Source organism: Abramis brama, assembly GCF_963993115.1.
Source record: "Abramis brama genome assembly, chromosome: 23".
Taxonomy (NCBI): Eukaryota; Metazoa; Chordata; class Actinopteri; order Cypriniformes; family Leuciscidae; genus Abramis; species Abramis brama.
Window position 1 is genome coordinate 24,981,700 of NC_139985.1, and position 17,249 is coordinate 24,998,948.

Sequence of the window (17,249 nt, forward strand, 5' to 3'; positions counted from 1 at the left end):
ACATGTATTCATATTTTAAATTACTTTTTACTTTTACTAGTATTTTTGTTATTACATTTGTTGTTTTAGTTTCAGTAACATTAACTCTTGACCTTAAACTTTTTTTTTTCTGTTGGTTGCGAAGTTAACATTTAAAATTTTTGTTTACATTTTTAAATGTAATAATTTTTTTCATCTAATATTTATATTTTATTTCAATTAACGATAACGCTAAGTGTGTTATTTAACAATAAAAACACTGATACAAACAATTACAACAGAAAATGTCAATTTTATACAATAATAACAGACTATAATTAAACTCCATGACAGCTATAAAACAATCAATTCACTTTAAATGGAAATATTATAAAAAATATAATTGTATAAATATATCAAATAATATAATTTTGCATATTATGGAATATGGTGATTTGTTTATGATTTTAACCCATTTTAATTAATCACAAATCATCTATCACAGAACCCTTGCAAATTTGTCATATGTTTTCCAGCTAGATAACTGTATTTTGATGACATATTTAAGTCAGTAAAATTTGCAACAATGTTCATACAATACATCTAACATTTACATCAACGAAAAAAAACTGTATAAATTTGCAAGACATAAAATGCTGTACATGTACATGAGCTATGACATAAGACAGAAAAGTGACAGTTCTGTTAAAAAATCCTGCTTGTCAATAAACTCAGTTTATCAAATATTAGCAGAGATAGATATGTAAAACAATGTAAATGATCTTTTTTTTATGAACATACACCTGCACAACAGATTGCATTGCATTGCATTGCATTGCATAGCATTGTCTAATGTATGGAAATTATGCAACGGAACACCTGCAAAGCTGTTAGTTGCAATTTTGTTTCTTTATTCATCAACACACATTCGACTTTGAATGGAATACAGCATTAGTATGCAAAATGGGGCCAGTTGCATAAGCATAGCCACTATGTTAAGACTGTTGCTGAATTACGAACTGCATACTAGCATACTGGTATGTGGTTATGAATTCAGCATATGTCTTAAGAACTAGTCTGACCAACTAGCAGGATTTGGATTCAAATCTACTTTTTTTCTGTAACTGACATAAGAAAGTTATGACCAGTCCTAAATAAAAAATTAGATGACTAACTTGTAAGATTAGTCTAAACCGTTTATGCAACCGGCCACAGATTTGATCTGTTTGACTCAGCAGGTATGGAATGTATTTCTCATTTACCTGTGTCTCGGTCCTCAGATGGCGCCCCCTGGTGGCCTGGAGATGCTGGTGGCTCCTCAGGGTCGGCATCCACACCTGTCTCCTCTGCCACACGCAGAAAGATCTAAAATATACAGACAGAGCTAAATATTACAGTCTAGCAAAGCCCCTTCAGCCTCCACATGGCAGGAAGACTTATTAGATTACAAAACCAGCCATGAGGATAAACACTCTCTACTTAGTTGCTGTTTATTTTTAACTAATGTTAGAACCCACCCAAGGTTGAAGAGGGATTTGCCTCTTTTGCCGTCTGAATGGGATAATGACTAGCCTTTGACAGACACATATACCACAACCTTGAGGGCCTAAATCCTTTTACAGAGAGAATGTATTAGTGGGGAAAAACAAACTGGTGCTTCAGAACTGTCTCACCTCTTCTAACGTGGTGTCTGACAACCCGTAACTGACCACGCCGAACTCGCCCTGCCGTTTGTCCAGTTCGTTCAGGAAGAGGGCAAGACTGCCATCCTCTGAGGCAGCATGGGGCAAGTTGATAACCGCCTCTCTGCCAATGTCCTCCACCAGCTGAGCATCAGAGACGTACTGTTGTGCAAGAGCCATTAGGGCAGCAACATCTAAGACAGGAAGGTATCAGAGCCCTTAGATAATGCTGAGGCCTGGATTTAAAAAGCATGGCAACACTAAGAACAAACACAGCAGGGCAGCTTAGACAATATGGCAAGATGTGATGTAAACAACTCCTGTAAGGCAAAGCTGTACCCACCGAATCCATTCTCTTCACTGCCCAGTCCTGTGTCATCACTTAATGAGGATTCGCTGTCCTGAAACATATTATAAATATTATGCAGGAGAGCATTCAAAATGGGGTTTCGTGAGGAAAATTTTAAACTACATAACCTTAGACCTATTGCCTAAAGGCCCTGACATACTTCATGCAAAATCAAAGAACAAACTGGTGTGAAGCATTTCGTACAAAATCAGGCCAAAACCAAGTTTGTTTGGAAGTTGTTTTCGGGAGTTCGAAACAGCTTGCCAAAGTAAACTATGGAAAAGTTCTCTTCAGCTGGTAAACACCTTCAAACTACTATTGGTTTGTGGCGATTCTGCCATCATTGGCATGGAAATCTTCTCCGGTTCATTTCTTCTGTTCAGTCCGTCGAGGTCAGACGCGAGTAAAAACATGAACATACTGGAGAGCTGCTTTGAAGTAGAAACTGAAGTTGTACGTCCAAGGGGTTCAGCTGGCAAAAAAGTCTGGGAAGCCTTGATATAAATGATGTGCTAAAGTCAGGGTACTCAATAGGAACTGGAATATATGCCTAACCCTCTTGGCTTCTGCTTTTCATGTGGGAGATCTCACCTTGTTTGCTGCAGTTGAAGGGAGTTTGCCAGTGCTGATGCTGCTCGGTGTCCTATGCATCTCTCTCTTGACCAGCGTAAGGTAGTATCCTGTACCAAGACGTGCCTTGAGGAAGAGTGGTGTTCCACAGCAGCACAGCTTTCCCTGGGAAATGATTGCAATGCGGTCACCAAGGAGATCAGCCTCGTCCATGTAATGTGTGGACAGAATGATGGTGCGGCCTGAAATTCAAAGGGTGTTAAGTCTGATAGCTGACAGACCAGTAGATTATATTCAGTCTTCAAAAGACAAAGCTCTAAAAGACCTTCACGGTATTTGAGCAGAAGGTCCCAAATCCCGCGGCGGGAGTAGGGGTCCACACCAGCTGTGGGTTCATCCAAGACCACAACCTTTGACCCACCTATGAAAGCGATTGCAACAGACAGTTTCCTTTGCATGCCACCTGTCAAGAAATAAACCAAATAAATGGTAGAGGTCACAGTTTAGAGAACACCATAACATATATTGAACAAGTGAATGGCTTTGAAATGAATATATTTGTTAACCTACCCGAAAGGTTTTTAGTCTGCTCATGTCGTTTGTGTTGTAAGCCCACATCCTCCAGAAGTGAATTTATCTCTTTCTCCACCTCCTCCATGCTAATGCCCTTCATTCGACCATAGAACCACACATGCTCCTCCACTGTCAGGCTTCAATGATATACAAGAGAACACCAATAATATTTAAAAAAATACAGTATAGAAAGTTTGAGCTCGTCTCATGTGGCAACACAAATGTTTTGCATTATGATAAGAGAGTACTATGGTGGTACCATGTTAATAATGTTGATATTATATTATATATAAAATAGTCAGTAAAAAAAAATCAGTTAACAAAAATAACCAGTATAGGTATCAACTATAAAACAACAACAACAAACTCTCAGAGTAGAATAAACAAGTAAAATGATCACGGTATCACTTTTTATTGTTTTTTGTTGACTGGTGCCTTACATGTCAAAGAGGACGTTGTGCTGGGGACAAACTCCCAGAGTACTGCGGATTATGTCCATATCTGTGCGAATGTCCATTCCCTTCACGTATATCGTACCAGCAGTGGGAGGAAACAGTCCTGTTAGAATGGACCTGTGAGTCAAAACATCATGAAGTATTTAATGAGTTGCAGTAATAAGCTAATCAATTAGTTAGAGCTTGATAAAGTAAATTTAGTAAGATTTAAATTTAGTTTAAAGAACATATTACATATTTGTACAGATTCATTTTTTTGAGCTCTCACATGGTGGTTGTCTTGCCAGCTCCATTGTGACCCAGAAAAGAGGTTATTTGGCCCTCATAGAACTTCATGTTAAGGTGATTGACAGCAAGCTTGGACCCTTTTTTATAAATCTTTACTAAGTTCCTTATGGAAACTCCTAGAATCAGACTTGTCGGCTCAGCTTCAATCCGATCTGTAATAAACATTGTAATTAAGAAATATTGGTAACACTTTATTTTACAGTGTCATTGTTACATATGTTACATGCAGTTACTATAGTAATAACTATAAATTGTGCATAATTACATGCAACTAACCATAAACCAAACCAAGAGTATTAATCCAAATATGTTGTCCTAAAACAAATACTTAAAACTTCTGTATTACAAACGCAGTGCCACTTGTAGTTTGATGCTCTTACCATCTGTTTCCTCTATAGGTGCTGTAGGAATGGGCAACCCCACCTCTAATGGAACCCCACCCCAGTAATTCAGCTGGAAGATAAAATACCATGGTCTGGGGATCCCATACTGCCCTGTGAAACACATCCAATTAATGACATTTTGTCACACAGACTAATTCAACACAATGAGTGTGTTTACATGCACAATCATACACTTGTCATATACTATATAATATACTATGTTTAATCAGCCGAGAAGTTATAAAACAAATTCTGTTTGACATGTCCCAACACAGTACCATGTTATTATGAATGACCTAGATATTACCCCACTTTTGCTTTTTAAATACCTTTACCATTGTTCTGTCAGTTCACTCAAAATCTGGCTGTGAAACAGGATGTCTGAGGATTAAACGCAATAATTGAATTTTTTGTTTTTTTATAATGAGCTTTTTTTGATAAATTCAGATTTTTATTCTGCAAGGATGCATTAAATTGCATTAAAAAGACTTTTATAATGTTACAAAAGATTTCAAATAATATAATAATTGAAAATTCAATAATTACATTTTTATTCTCAGTAATATAAATAATTTCAAATAAATGCTATTCTTTTGTACTTTGTATTCATTAAAGAATTCTGGGGGGGGGGGGGGGGGTATAACGGTATCCACAAAAATGGATCATGTGACACTGAGAGAGGAGTAATGGCTGCTACAAATTCAGCTTTGCCATCACAGGAATAAATTACACTTATGTATATCAATTAATGTATAATCACAATATTACTGTTTTACTGTTTTTTTGATCAAATAAATGCAGCCTTAGTGAGCATAAGTGACTTCTTTCAAAAACATAAAAAAATCTCACCAACCCAAAACTTAGCGTAGTGTACATCTAAACACACTCACTGATGAATCCACAAACTCATATTAACTATCAAAGGAAGACACAGCTAGAACTGCATGTATATCATTTTGCGTTTGCTCACAGAAAGATGCTTTACCTGGAAAAACAGCTTCAATGTACCAAGTGGCCAGAGCATAGATGACAGCATCTACATACAGCATCACAATGGAGGTGGTAAAGTTGTAGCTGTCTCCCTCCATGGGGCTGGATCTCAAGTTAAACCACTGGATCCCCACACCCTGCTCTTCATACTGAGAGAAATACTCACAGCCAAAACCAAAGGCCACTGGAGACAGGAAGCTCTGCAGGGAAACAAGTCATTGCTTCAGACGTCTGAATTGCAGGGTTTGTTAGAAACAGACAGAAGTTCAAGCTGTCATTTTCTAATAATCTTCTCTTTTGCAACTTGCAAATCTCATTCTCGTATATATTATTATATGTGTTGTGTGAAGACGTGTAACGGCTCAGCTCTCACCGCTAAGATCCTGTGTGTGCTGGTCAGATATTCTCTCCAGGCCACACACAGCACATATGGCAGGTAAAGGGTGAAGTAAATGAGTCCTCCACACGCTGCTGCCAGGTTAGCACGTGAGAAGAATGTGCTGATGAGGAAGCAAAGCATGATGGTGGCTGTAGCAAATGCAGTCAGGAAGAAGAAAACAACAGCCGGGTCACTGTAGGGTAAGATATCTCCCCACTGCAGGAGAGAGAAGAGAGACAGAGAGATCAAACAGGGCACTCTTTCGACAGATGAGAGAAAATAAGCTTTAAAGGGGCGTCATCAAAGAGAACTTTAGGCTCAGGAGAGCTGTCACTTTGTTCACCTTAAGGGCGGCGATAAGGAGTCCAGCGCTGAAGAGGAAGGGCAGGAAACTGCTGATGAACCAGCTGAGCCACAGCATCCCAGAGCTCAGGCCCATGATACGCATTGTCTCCTTCAGACGAGCTTCTTTCTCATAGACCACACCCTTTATGATCATAGCCACAGAATAGATCCACGCCAATGTCATAAACAGAGGCAAAGAACGATTCAGGACACGTATGAAGCTAAAAAAAGAGAAAAAAGGTAATTGACAAGTTTCAAAAATTGAATGATTTTGGAATTTTATGACTCAATATCAAGCAAAAAGTAATAGCATTTTTCCTTACACCTTGAATACAAATACTACCATACCATTGGGGTCAGTAAGAGTTTTAATGTTTTTGAAAGAAGTCCTTATGCTCACCAAGGCTGTACAGTAAAAACAACATTACTGATAAATATTATTACAATTTAAAATAACTGTTTTCTATTTTAATATATTTTAAAATGTAATTTATTCCTGTGATGCAAAGCTGAATTTTTAGCACGATTACTCCAGTCTTCAGTGTCACATGATCCTATATAAATCATTATAATATTCAGATTTGATGCTCGAAAATAATGTCTTATTATTATCAATATTAAAAACAGCGGTCTGCTTAATATTTTTGTGGAAACCATAATACATTTTTCATGATTCTTTCATGAATAGAAAGTTGGAACAGCATTTGAAGTAGAAATTTTTAATAACATTATAAATGACTATACTGTCACCTTTGATCAATTTAATGCATCCTTGCTGAATAAAGGTAGTAATTTTCTTTAAAAAAAAAAAAAAAAACTCTTACTGGCCCCAAACATTTGAATGGTAATGTACAGTTGATTATCTTAATAATTATATTCTATATGTTTTAAAATGGATTTTTAAATAAATATTAATTATTTATTCATGAATGTTCGGGGGGAAAATATGACAATTTACAGCCTCAACCAATCTTGCTTTATATGTCATAAAAAGTTAATAATAATAATAATAATAATAATTGTTATAAAATAATATTTATTAACATGAATTTTAAAAAGAATGTTTAATAATAAACATACAAAAAAACTTATTAGAGTTATTGGTGTACATTGTGGAATAACGTGTGGTGTGAAACAGAAGAGTGAAACTCACACATCATCAACAAAGCAGGGGTAAGGCATCTGTTGCACGTATATGCCTGTGTTTGGCTCTTTACCAGTGAGCAAATGTGTCACAGCTCTCTCAACTAAATCCTGTACGTAAATAAAACCGCCCCAGACATAGCGAAGGTCACTGAATGGTTCAGCAGCCGGGCCTGGATCCCAAAATCTGTCAAATGATAAAACATGATATCAGCTTTATTAAACAGTTGACCGTGGAATCACTACATAACTACATTTCTCTGTAAACTTAAGTGTGTGTGTGGACATTTCAATATACTTGTCTTTGATCTTGTTTGTGCGGGTTACATCATCTATATCCATGCGGATCTTATACTTGACATGAGGAGGCAAAGAGGATGATGAAGGGTCTGGCAGGAGGAAGACTATTCCGGCCCAAAACTGACGATCTTCCAGCAGTTCCAGGGCTCGTTCGACTAGCTCACCCTCCGTGGCCAAACCCTCAATTTTATTCAAAGAGAAGCACTGGAACAATACAGGGTATAGATAGACAACGATCAATGTTAATGCTGTGGAGTGTCTCAAATGCAAGTTATTGACAATATATGACAATAATAGTTATGAGTATAAATTGGCTGACCCAGCCTAGCTCTAAAGAATCTTAGATCCATTTATAAAGGGTCATAGGTAAAGTAGTATACATAGCAATTTTATTTCAATTAATAATTTTTCAACCTAAAGTCTACGTGCCATTTGTGACATCATTTTGTTGATACACCTACATTAATTATTTATTGAAGTTGTCTATATAGTCCTTTTTCAAAGTGGAGTACTGTCTGGTTATTTATTACTGGACAATTTATGAGGTTGAAGTCAGCATTTAGTCATAATTCGTTGTATGCCAAAATTCAATGCAAATTGTATCCACAAGCCATTAGATTCCTGAACAACACATGAAACACTAACTCCCTATTATCCTCACTGACTGTTACCTTGATTGTTGCCCAATGTATATTTGCAATTTTTTTTTCATTTATGCATATTTTTGTATATTTAGTTTGTGTATATACTATATTGTATTTTTGTTTAAGGGAGACTTGCAAAGAAAGAATTTCATTGTGTGGTCTAAACTGTGGTGTTTTTACGTGCACATAACAATAAATCTCTTGAATCTTGAATCTAGAGGAGTAGCAAATAGTATAGATAGTGTAGGCAACTATTTGTAGTGGAGTGTGCATCAATAGAAGAAAAGGAGTTTGTGATGATTATATCTGTTCTAACGTTCAGCTTCTGAGAATGTGATGAATTAGTGTGCAAGGATACATATATAAACCTAACAAAATTCATGGAATTATGTGTTTCACGTGGACTCTAAAGTTGTCTCTTCCTCATAGACTTATCCTAATAGTAATTCTTTACTTTAATCAAAATAACTTCCCCTCCCTCTTGCAGCAACATCTCTTGTTTTCTCTGATGATGTGTTTACTGGTGCGAGGGTAGGAAAGCACATCACTCTTAACCATCCAATCAATTCCTAAATGGACAAAATCCAACCCTACATCTTTTCTTGTTCAAAAAGCCATTTCACTTGATGTACGTCACAATAGGGAAGAAAAGACTATTAGAACTTCCGTTTCATGCTGACTTTAAGGATACATACAGCACACCTTTTCACATCCATTACTAGTGTCCTTGAACAGATACCAAGCAAAATCTGGTTTACTGGTCATAACATAAGTTGCAGGTTTCCTGCTAGGCGTACCTTAGTGAGTTCTGACAGAGTGCTGAAGGTGTTGTTTAAATCCTGGTATAGATCCAACCAGGTGGGCGGCGCTCCATTCCTACGGGGTGTATCTGGGTCAGGCGTTGAGAGAAACCGGGAAATGCGAGAGGCCGTCCAAGACGTGTTTTCCAGACGCAGGTTCACAACTACCGCCACCTCAGGCCTTCTCAGAAGATCCTGCAGAAGCCGAATTTCTACACTGCTCTCCATGAAGGTTTTGATTCTGGGACCCACTTCCAGCCACGCCTCCTGCACATCATTTAGAATCTGGAAGTCCTGAAACGTTTTGTTTACCTGGAGGAACAAGAATTTCAGGATTGCATCATAGACACTGTATTTTTGAACAACAGACATATTGCACACAGGATGAGGGAACGGAGAGGGGCGGTACCTGTGACATGATTGTACGGGTGACTGGTGTGTCTGGTGTGTATAGCAGCTTTCCAATGAACAGTGGTTTAATACCTCGCCACACAATCCGTGAGAGAGGGTTCGACTCCAGACTTCGAATCAAGTTTTCACAGAACGGAGCTATAAGTAAGAAGAAAATCAGACAGGATTTGTTACTCTACAAAGCTTGATAAGGTTTCAATGTCAAAACATTTTTTTTTTAGTTACCCCTAATACCCAAACTGGAATGTGAATCTTTGTTAAAGATGTTAAAGGAGCCTGAAAGTTACATTTGAATCGAATGATAAATTCGATTCATAAGTTTCTAAATTCAATTAAAATTCCCTGTTATTTCCAGGGTTTCCATTACTGTGGGTCAGTAAACCAATCCAAATATTTCAATATTATCTGATAAATTCAGTTTCTTTACGTTCTCGTATGCAAATAAATAAAATAAAATAAAATAAAAATCAGCTATATCCTAAGACCCCTGAAATGTTTTCTGCTTGCCCAAATAAACAATGTAAAACTGCACTATTTTTTCATATAGAAAAAAATGGTGAGGTTTTCACACAATAACAGCACTTTATTTCAGCAGCAGTGGCCACACAAGGAGTTGGCAACCTTGTGTGTGTTTGACTCAAGAATATAGCGCTATTGTAAGAGAGCTGTCCACTGCTCAATTGACATCCTGAGGAGTAGGGATGGCCCGATACCGATACTGGCATCGGGCCGATACTGTCCTCATATACTCGTACTCATAAAAATTCGCCGATACCACGTACATTTTGCGAAACGAAACTGGCCGCCGCGAGTGCTTTGTCGAGGTGAACTGAGGCATAGACGCGCGAGCTGGTCGAGCACATCCCTTTAAACAGACAACAGTGGAAAGTTTGTTCAGTCGGATGTCAATGGCAAAGAAAATAAAACGAGGCGTGTAGCTTATTATTAACGTTAACTGACACGAGAGAGAGAGAGAAAGAGAGAGAGAGAGAGAGAGAGAGAGAGAGAGAGAGAGAGCGCGAGCGAGCGCACTTATGTTGAATGCTCTTGATTGCTGATCGTTCACTCAGCACGTTATTTGGATGAACACTAAATCGTATATGTAAGTAAAGTAAATGATTAACTGTTACCTGATTTAAGTATAACGAGTGGTTCCCTACATTATTACAGGACGTGTGCAGGTCAAGAAGTTCCATGAACGCAAACATCCAAAGCGCGCGCCCCGCAAACCTGCGTCTCAGCGCGTGTCTTTCACGTCTTGCGCTTGTACGGACGAATTCACACAAAATTATGTAAAAACGCCCGTCTTGGCGAGTATCCAATAGTAAACAAAGTCGGTTATATCTCAAATGAACGTAGCCCTGTTCAAATGCGTTCGGTCTTAAAGGGGCAGCAGTTTGATAAACCTGCTTCTGTGTTTTAATGTTAATCAAACAAAGGACAAAGAAATACTCACTGCTCTTGACTAAATAGGCTACCCTTTTCAACTTTACAAAAATATCCATCTATATATAATTTATACAGTAATGAATATGCTTTTTTCACATTTGATTACTTCATTCAAATTTCTGTACCTGTTAGATCTACCTGAAAAACTCTAAAAACAGTTTATATCATTTGTAGTCTTTCTTTGTTCTATTGTTTTTATTTGTCCTATTTGTAATTCGATTGTTTGTTATTATTTTGTTACTGACTTACTTGTTTTAATTTCACATTAATTAGGATGGTAGTTTTTGTTGTAGTATCAAAATTGGATTAAATAATTGATATTTCACTGGTTTTGACAAACATCTGAACCACTGACCCGATCCTCAGCACTGAGCCCTGCTGAAGCAGCTCTAAATATGTGCTGTGCTATTAAATGAAAGATACAATATGATAGAGCAATAGAATGAACAGTGACAGTAACAGAAGCTCATACAATGCATTTTAGCAGGCTTAATTAAGCATGAAAATAACTGAAAGAAATATATATTTGATGAACAAATTAAGCCAACTAATATGATTTATATTATTTTGGTTTATCTACTAATACATTTAAAAATTACAAATGCAGTGAAAATTCAGGTATCGGTTACGGTATCGGTATCGGCGAGTACCAAAAATGAATGTATCGGTATCGGACTCGTTCTGCAAAAAGTGGTATCGGGACATCCCTACTGAGGAGAGATCAAACATGAGGTGCTCAGAAATCTGTTTAGAAAAGTGTTAATGAGGCTTACTGATGGAAAGGAGAGTAAGCGCAATCCAGTGAAAGGTAGTACAGAGTGCAGCGTGTGTATGTGAGGGCACGAATGATGCCACACTACATCTCAATTAATTAATGCAAGTAACTAATTTAATGTTTATAAAATATACAGTTTGTAAAATATAGAAGGCTACTTTACTGAATCACGTTTAATTTGATTTTTTGAATTTTAAATCAATTGTTAACCGAAACAAATGATTCACGATTCAAAAATCCATGTTTCAATATCGATGCATATGCATCGTTACACCCCTATAAATGAGTCAAACATCTTACTGGTGCTGTTCTTATTTTCAAGGTCTGTCTCCTCTGACACGTTTCTGCCCAGGAAAGATTTGATGTCCTGATCTTCATACCAGTTGAATGAAGGGATTCTCTCTCCCCCTGCCTCTGGGTGTCCACACATGATTCTGGAGAAAGCACGAAAGCTCTCGCGTGGCAGTGCTAAACGGTTTTCAGGTGTCAGTAGCCTCATCTCTGAATTCAGCTCTGAGAAACTGGACAGAGAAGAGATCTGAGGGAGAAGAGAGAAACAGATTCATTGTTGTGATGTGAAAATGGACATCTAGCATATGTGCATTAAAAATGTATTATTTAACTATCATCAGTCAAATGTTTTATGATAATTAAATAATTTTAAATAATTAAGTTTTTCAGTGTTTTTGAAAGAAGTCTCTTATACTTTATTTGATCAAAATTACAGTAAAAAAATAATAATAACAATTTAACCACTTAAAATAAACGTTTTCTAGGGTTTTCTAATTTAATATACAGTATTTTAAAATGTAATTTATTCCTGTGATGCAAAGTTGTATTTTCAGCATCTTCCTTAAGTCTTCAATGTCATATGATCCTTGAGAAATCATTCAAATTTGGGGCTCAATTATTGGTGCTGAATTATTAATAATAGATATTGTTATTGTCAATCTGAAAATGTTGCTATTTTTTGAGTATTCCAAAGAACAGCATGATTTTGAAATAGATCTTATTTCTTGTAACATCATAAATGTCTTTACTGTCACTTTTGATCATTTTAATGCAACTTTGCTGAATAAAAGTAATTTAAGTATTTGTTCTTACTTACCAAACTTTAGAATGGTAATTTATCATGGTTTCCACAAAATATTAAGCACCAACATTTTCAATATTAATAATAATAAGAAATGTTAATTGAGCAGCAAATCAGCATATTGGAATGATTTCTTAAGGATCATGTGACACTGAAGACTGGAGCATGCATCTGAATGCATCTGAAAATTCATCTTTGCATCAAAGGTATAAATTACATTTTAAAAAATATTAAAATAGAAAATAGTAATCCTAACTATTCCAACATTTGATCAGTAGTGATTGTCATGCAGTTTCATGGAGAAAGGAAAAGGCAAGATTAATGTTTCATTAGTACAGTAATTGTGAAACTTTGGCATTAATATATCCGAAAACGACTCACATCATCCATAACTGATGCTAGTTCCTGAGTTACAGAGGAAACAGACCGACTGATGAGCCGGAGATCAGCCGCATTTGCCTGCAGTCTGTCTCTCTGAAAGTAATGAATATAAAAAATTAACAGTTCAAATATGAAACAGAGATTTCAGATGGCATTGAAACAAATAAGCACATTAACATTTAGCATATGTACAATTCTCTTCCAGGAAAACGGCCAAAAATACTAATGACTAATAATGCTACATTTTGTCCAATCAAATCAAATTCTCTCTAGAATGAGAATGTCCCTCCTCCTGATAACACCTATTAGTGGTTCAGAATGCATATAAAACTCCTCAATTCACATGATTTCAGAAAACGAGGCTTCGTTACATCGTATTATTTCGCACCTTGGTATTTAAACATTTACACATTTTGATGGTTTGCTGCTAGAGGGCATTGATCTGGTAATCCCATGAACCACTATCCAATATATATCTAGTTCAATCATGAAAATCTAGATGGCACAGGCCACTCGCAATCTGTAAACATTCACATCATTTACTACACAGCACAAGCTGATTGGCCTCTGCTGATTCTGCAGCTAATGAGCTTGCTTGCTCAACATTTAAATGTCTGGTTCTCTTTCAAGCATACGTTTCACTATATCTCACTATGGGATACGCCCCTCCCGCGTATTCCTTAGCCCTATTACATTACTCCAATTGGCTGGCAAACATGATGTTGTGTGTGTCTGTGAGTGGCTTCCCCACCCCTCAGTATAAGAGGAGCGACACAACGTCACTACGACATTCAAAAACCTCTTCTTGCTTCACACCAGAAGCCTACAAAATTTGGATAAATCATCAACAAACTTCTGGAAGAACTATTGGCCACCACGTCATTTTTGGCTCCTTCAATTTGTATTCCAGCTGATTGCAAGGATTATTCGGTGAGCAACGTAGACTATCCCGGCTAATGAGGGAGATTCTGTGCAACTTTGTTCACGTAAGAACAAAATTTCATGCAAGGATACAAACCAGGTCTGCTCTGCATGTCTTGGGCTGAAACATACCCAATTGGTGATCAAGAATCCCAGTTCCTGTGAACACTGCGCACGCTTCACTATGAAGAGCCTTCGTCCAGCTGCCACTCCACACTCTGCCCAGAGTGCTTAGCATAGACAAGGAAGAGGACTCGCTTGATTTCGAGGAAGAGGGACATTTATTCTCTCTGAAGAAGAGGAAGATTTTGATGACTTCCCTTTCCCCACTCCTGCGCACCCGTGGTAGCAGAAACCGGAGTCTCGCTACAAGGGTAAAAGGCTGCCACTTTATTCCTGCATTATTAGACCTCCTAGGTTGTGTTTACCTGTAAGGACAAACCATTTACTAGCAAGATACCCGTGCAGGGAGGATCCGCTCTCGATGTGGAGGGGATGGAGAAGGAAGGACTTTTCCAAATGCCCCCCATGGAGCTATAAGTTGCCCCGCACTTGCACCCAAAGCGCACGGCGGCTGCAAATACGACGTTGCCATCTAACGTGGATCAATTCCAGTCAAGCATGACAGAATGCACTTATAAAGCAGTCGCTCTCTCTGTCAAGGCTCTGAACGCTATCTCTATGCTGACGTATACCAAGCATCTTCAAAGATACACAGTTCAAGCCATGGGCAAAGCCATGACCACAATAATCATTCACGAGAGAGGACGATGGCTTAACTTGGCTAATCTGTCTGACAGGGAAAAAGAAGCCATCCTATACGCACCGGTTGTCACAGAGGGCATTTTTGGCTCAGATCTGACACAGATGCAAAAGAGATGCGAGGAAAAGAAGAGAGATGATGAGGCTTTGCAACTCTGTATGCCTAGAAAGATGCAGACTGCACGCCCTCCACCACCGGTTATGGCGCACTCACCCCCCAGCTTTTGCATTCCTAGACGGCAGAGACAGAACGAGAATGCAGCGGAGTACCGGAACAGAGAACTGCCTGGCCTAGGAAGAAATATCCGCCTGCAACAGCTCAGCCGGTCCAGTCAGCTCCTCATCCTCATCTTCAGGGAGTGAGGAGGAAGAAGGAGGCAGTTTGATGGGGTCTTCTCCAGGGAAAGGAGCCAACAGCTAGCTTCTGACCCTCAGTCATTCAGCGTTCAACAAGGGACGAGTTTCGAAGTTCCCAGATGTTCTGTGTGGAACACAGAGCCCGGTTGGGCCAGGGGAAGCAGAGCAGTGAAAAGCACAAGAGACTGTGCAGTGGTGCACACCCACCCACTAGTCACAAGCACTTTCCATTTTCAAATCTCAATAAAGTTTTCACTGTATACTGTATGCACCAGAACGCCACCAGATGCGGTGATTGCGGTTGACAGGAGACTTTGAGGCAGACTATCTGGCAATATAGGAGTTAGGATATCCCATAGTGAGACACAGAAACTTTTGCTTGAAAAAGAACAAACAATAGGTTACTTGCGTAACCCCGGTTCTCTGATAAGCATTAAGTGAGGTGTCTCACCAGATCACCCTCCTTGCTGTGCGAAGCAAGGAAAAGGTGTGCATACTTTGAATGACGTAGGGCAGGGGTGCCCAACCCTGCTCCTGCCGATCGACTGTCCTGCACAGTTCATCTCCAACCCTAATCAAACACACCTGCCTTTAATCTTCAAGTGATCCTGAAGACCTTAATTGGTTTCTTCAGGTGTGTTTGATTAGGGTTGGAGATGAACTGTGCAGGACAGTCGATCGGCAGGAGCAGGGTTGGGCACCCCTGATGTAGGGCCTTTGGGTCGCTCCTCTTACACTGAGGGGTGGGGAAGCCACTCAGTTGGGGCTGGCGTAATGTAATAGGGCTTCTGAGGAAAACGCAGAAGGGGCTTATCCTATAGTGAGACACCTCATTTAATGCTTTCAGAGAACCGGGGTTACGCAAGTAACCCTTTTGTTCAGTGTTCACTGTATGCTGGTCTTTCAGCATGCTATCAAACCTTTCTCCTCCCCCAGCTCAACCTGTCTAGATCTTCTACAGGATATATGTATGCATATTCAAACAGAAGAAGCATATCTTACATGCTTATAACATCGTGTCTGTGTCTCTGATGGATAATCATTAACATACTAAAGTTGTCATGGCTGAAATTGTTTCAACTGATCTCCATTTTATAATGTAGGTTCAGATTTAATTAATTTTAAGACACATCCATGTGTGATAAAAATGGGAGAATGATAATTAATTAATTCTAATTGGTCTAGTTTGCCAACCCAGCCTAAAAACACAAAACAAGCACTAGAAATGAATAGAATAACACAAATTATGTTGTAAATATGACAATTCATATTTAATGGTGTGATATATATTGTTTTAAATGTTTGTGATATTTACACTAGTGATGCGCGGATCATGGCTATATCTGCGGACACCGCAAATACTCTGTGGGTCGGGCGGGCCAAGTAATAAAAAATAACATTCTGATTATTGCGGGTGGGTCAAGGGTCAATTAGATAAATCATTAATGATGGAAATATTTACTACATTCTCTAAAATGTGAAAAATTTTAAGCTGAATTTTTCATCAGGCACTAATTTGCAAACTCTCATTAAGCTACGCAGTTGGTGGGTCTACTTGTTGAAGCATTATGTGATATGTAAAGGCTGTGAAGTGCTATGATTATGACACAAGACTCATAAATTAGCCTATGTCCAGCCTTTGCTTGGGACACAATTAAGGTTTGGTGTGCATATAATTTTGCAAAACAATTTGTTCAATTGATTCGAAGTTCTAAAAAAAAAAGAAGCTTTGTTTCTCCCATCACTAAACAGAATAAATGCAGAAAGCATAAGCCCACTAACCGTGAGGATCTTGCTGAAGTCCAGCTGTGAGAGGAAGATCTGCTCTGCCTTCTGCATTACATCTGAGGGCACAGAACATAGCGCCCCCTGGAGTTCAGGGAAAGAATCTCCTTCCTCAGTGGTGAGGTAAAGACCCAAGAGTGAAGCATTGCAGACGATATCAGACAGACGCATTCCTCCACCTGCTAATGCAACCTTGTGGACAAAAAAGGGTAAAACAAGATGTTCATGTATCAATTTACTATAAACATTTATGAAAGTGTTAAAGTTGTATTGTGACATACATCCCAGAGTAATTGGATGTATTGATTACGGAAAAAGAAAAAAATTAGGGCAGGGACCTGATTCTGTTCATTGGTTGTTGATTGGACTTAAGTGGACTAAATGAATGGAGAAGTCCTGCATACATCACCTGAGAAAAGTCTGCCGTTTCTCCGGAAGACATTATGATATTTTATT

General features: G+C 38.3%; 1 protein-coding gene across 2 annotated transcripts in view; it reads right to left on the minus strand.

Moving 5' to 3' along the window:
• Positions 1-17,249, minus strand: part of abca7 (ATP-binding cassette, sub-family A (ABC1), member 7) — a 38,110-nt gene that overhangs the window by 15,593 nt on the left and 5,268 nt on the right. For both annotated transcript variants that reach the window (XM_084100533.1, XM_084100532.1), the window contains exons 7-25: positions 16,791-16,985; positions 12,969-13,061; positions 11,795-12,032; positions 9,269-9,408; positions 8,857-9,171; positions 7,414-7,619; positions 7,126-7,302; positions 5,971-6,193; positions 5,622-5,843; positions 5,244-5,448; positions 4,256-4,369; positions 3,856-4,027; positions 3,573-3,704; positions 3,130-3,269; positions 2,885-3,022; positions 2,581-2,801; positions 1,984-2,041; positions 1,632-1,834; positions 1,221-1,323 (exon numbers count right to left, since the gene is read on the minus strand). In XM_084100533.1, coding sequence (XP_083956659.1) covers positions 1,221-1,323; positions 1,632-1,834; positions 1,984-2,041; positions 2,581-2,801; positions 2,885-3,022; positions 3,130-3,269; positions 3,573-3,704; positions 3,856-4,027; positions 4,256-4,369; positions 5,244-5,448; positions 5,622-5,843; positions 5,971-6,193; positions 7,126-7,302; positions 7,414-7,619; positions 8,857-9,171; positions 9,269-9,408; positions 11,795-12,032; positions 12,969-13,061; positions 16,791-16,985 — 3,295 coding nt within the window. The remainder of the gene's footprint in view (positions 1-1,220; positions 1,324-1,631; positions 1,835-1,983; positions 2,042-2,580; positions 2,802-2,884; positions 3,023-3,129; positions 3,270-3,572; positions 3,705-3,855; positions 4,028-4,255; positions 4,370-5,243; positions 5,449-5,621; positions 5,844-5,970; positions 6,194-7,125; positions 7,303-7,413; positions 7,620-8,856; positions 9,172-9,268; positions 9,409-11,794; positions 12,033-12,968; positions 13,062-16,790; positions 16,986-17,249) is intronic.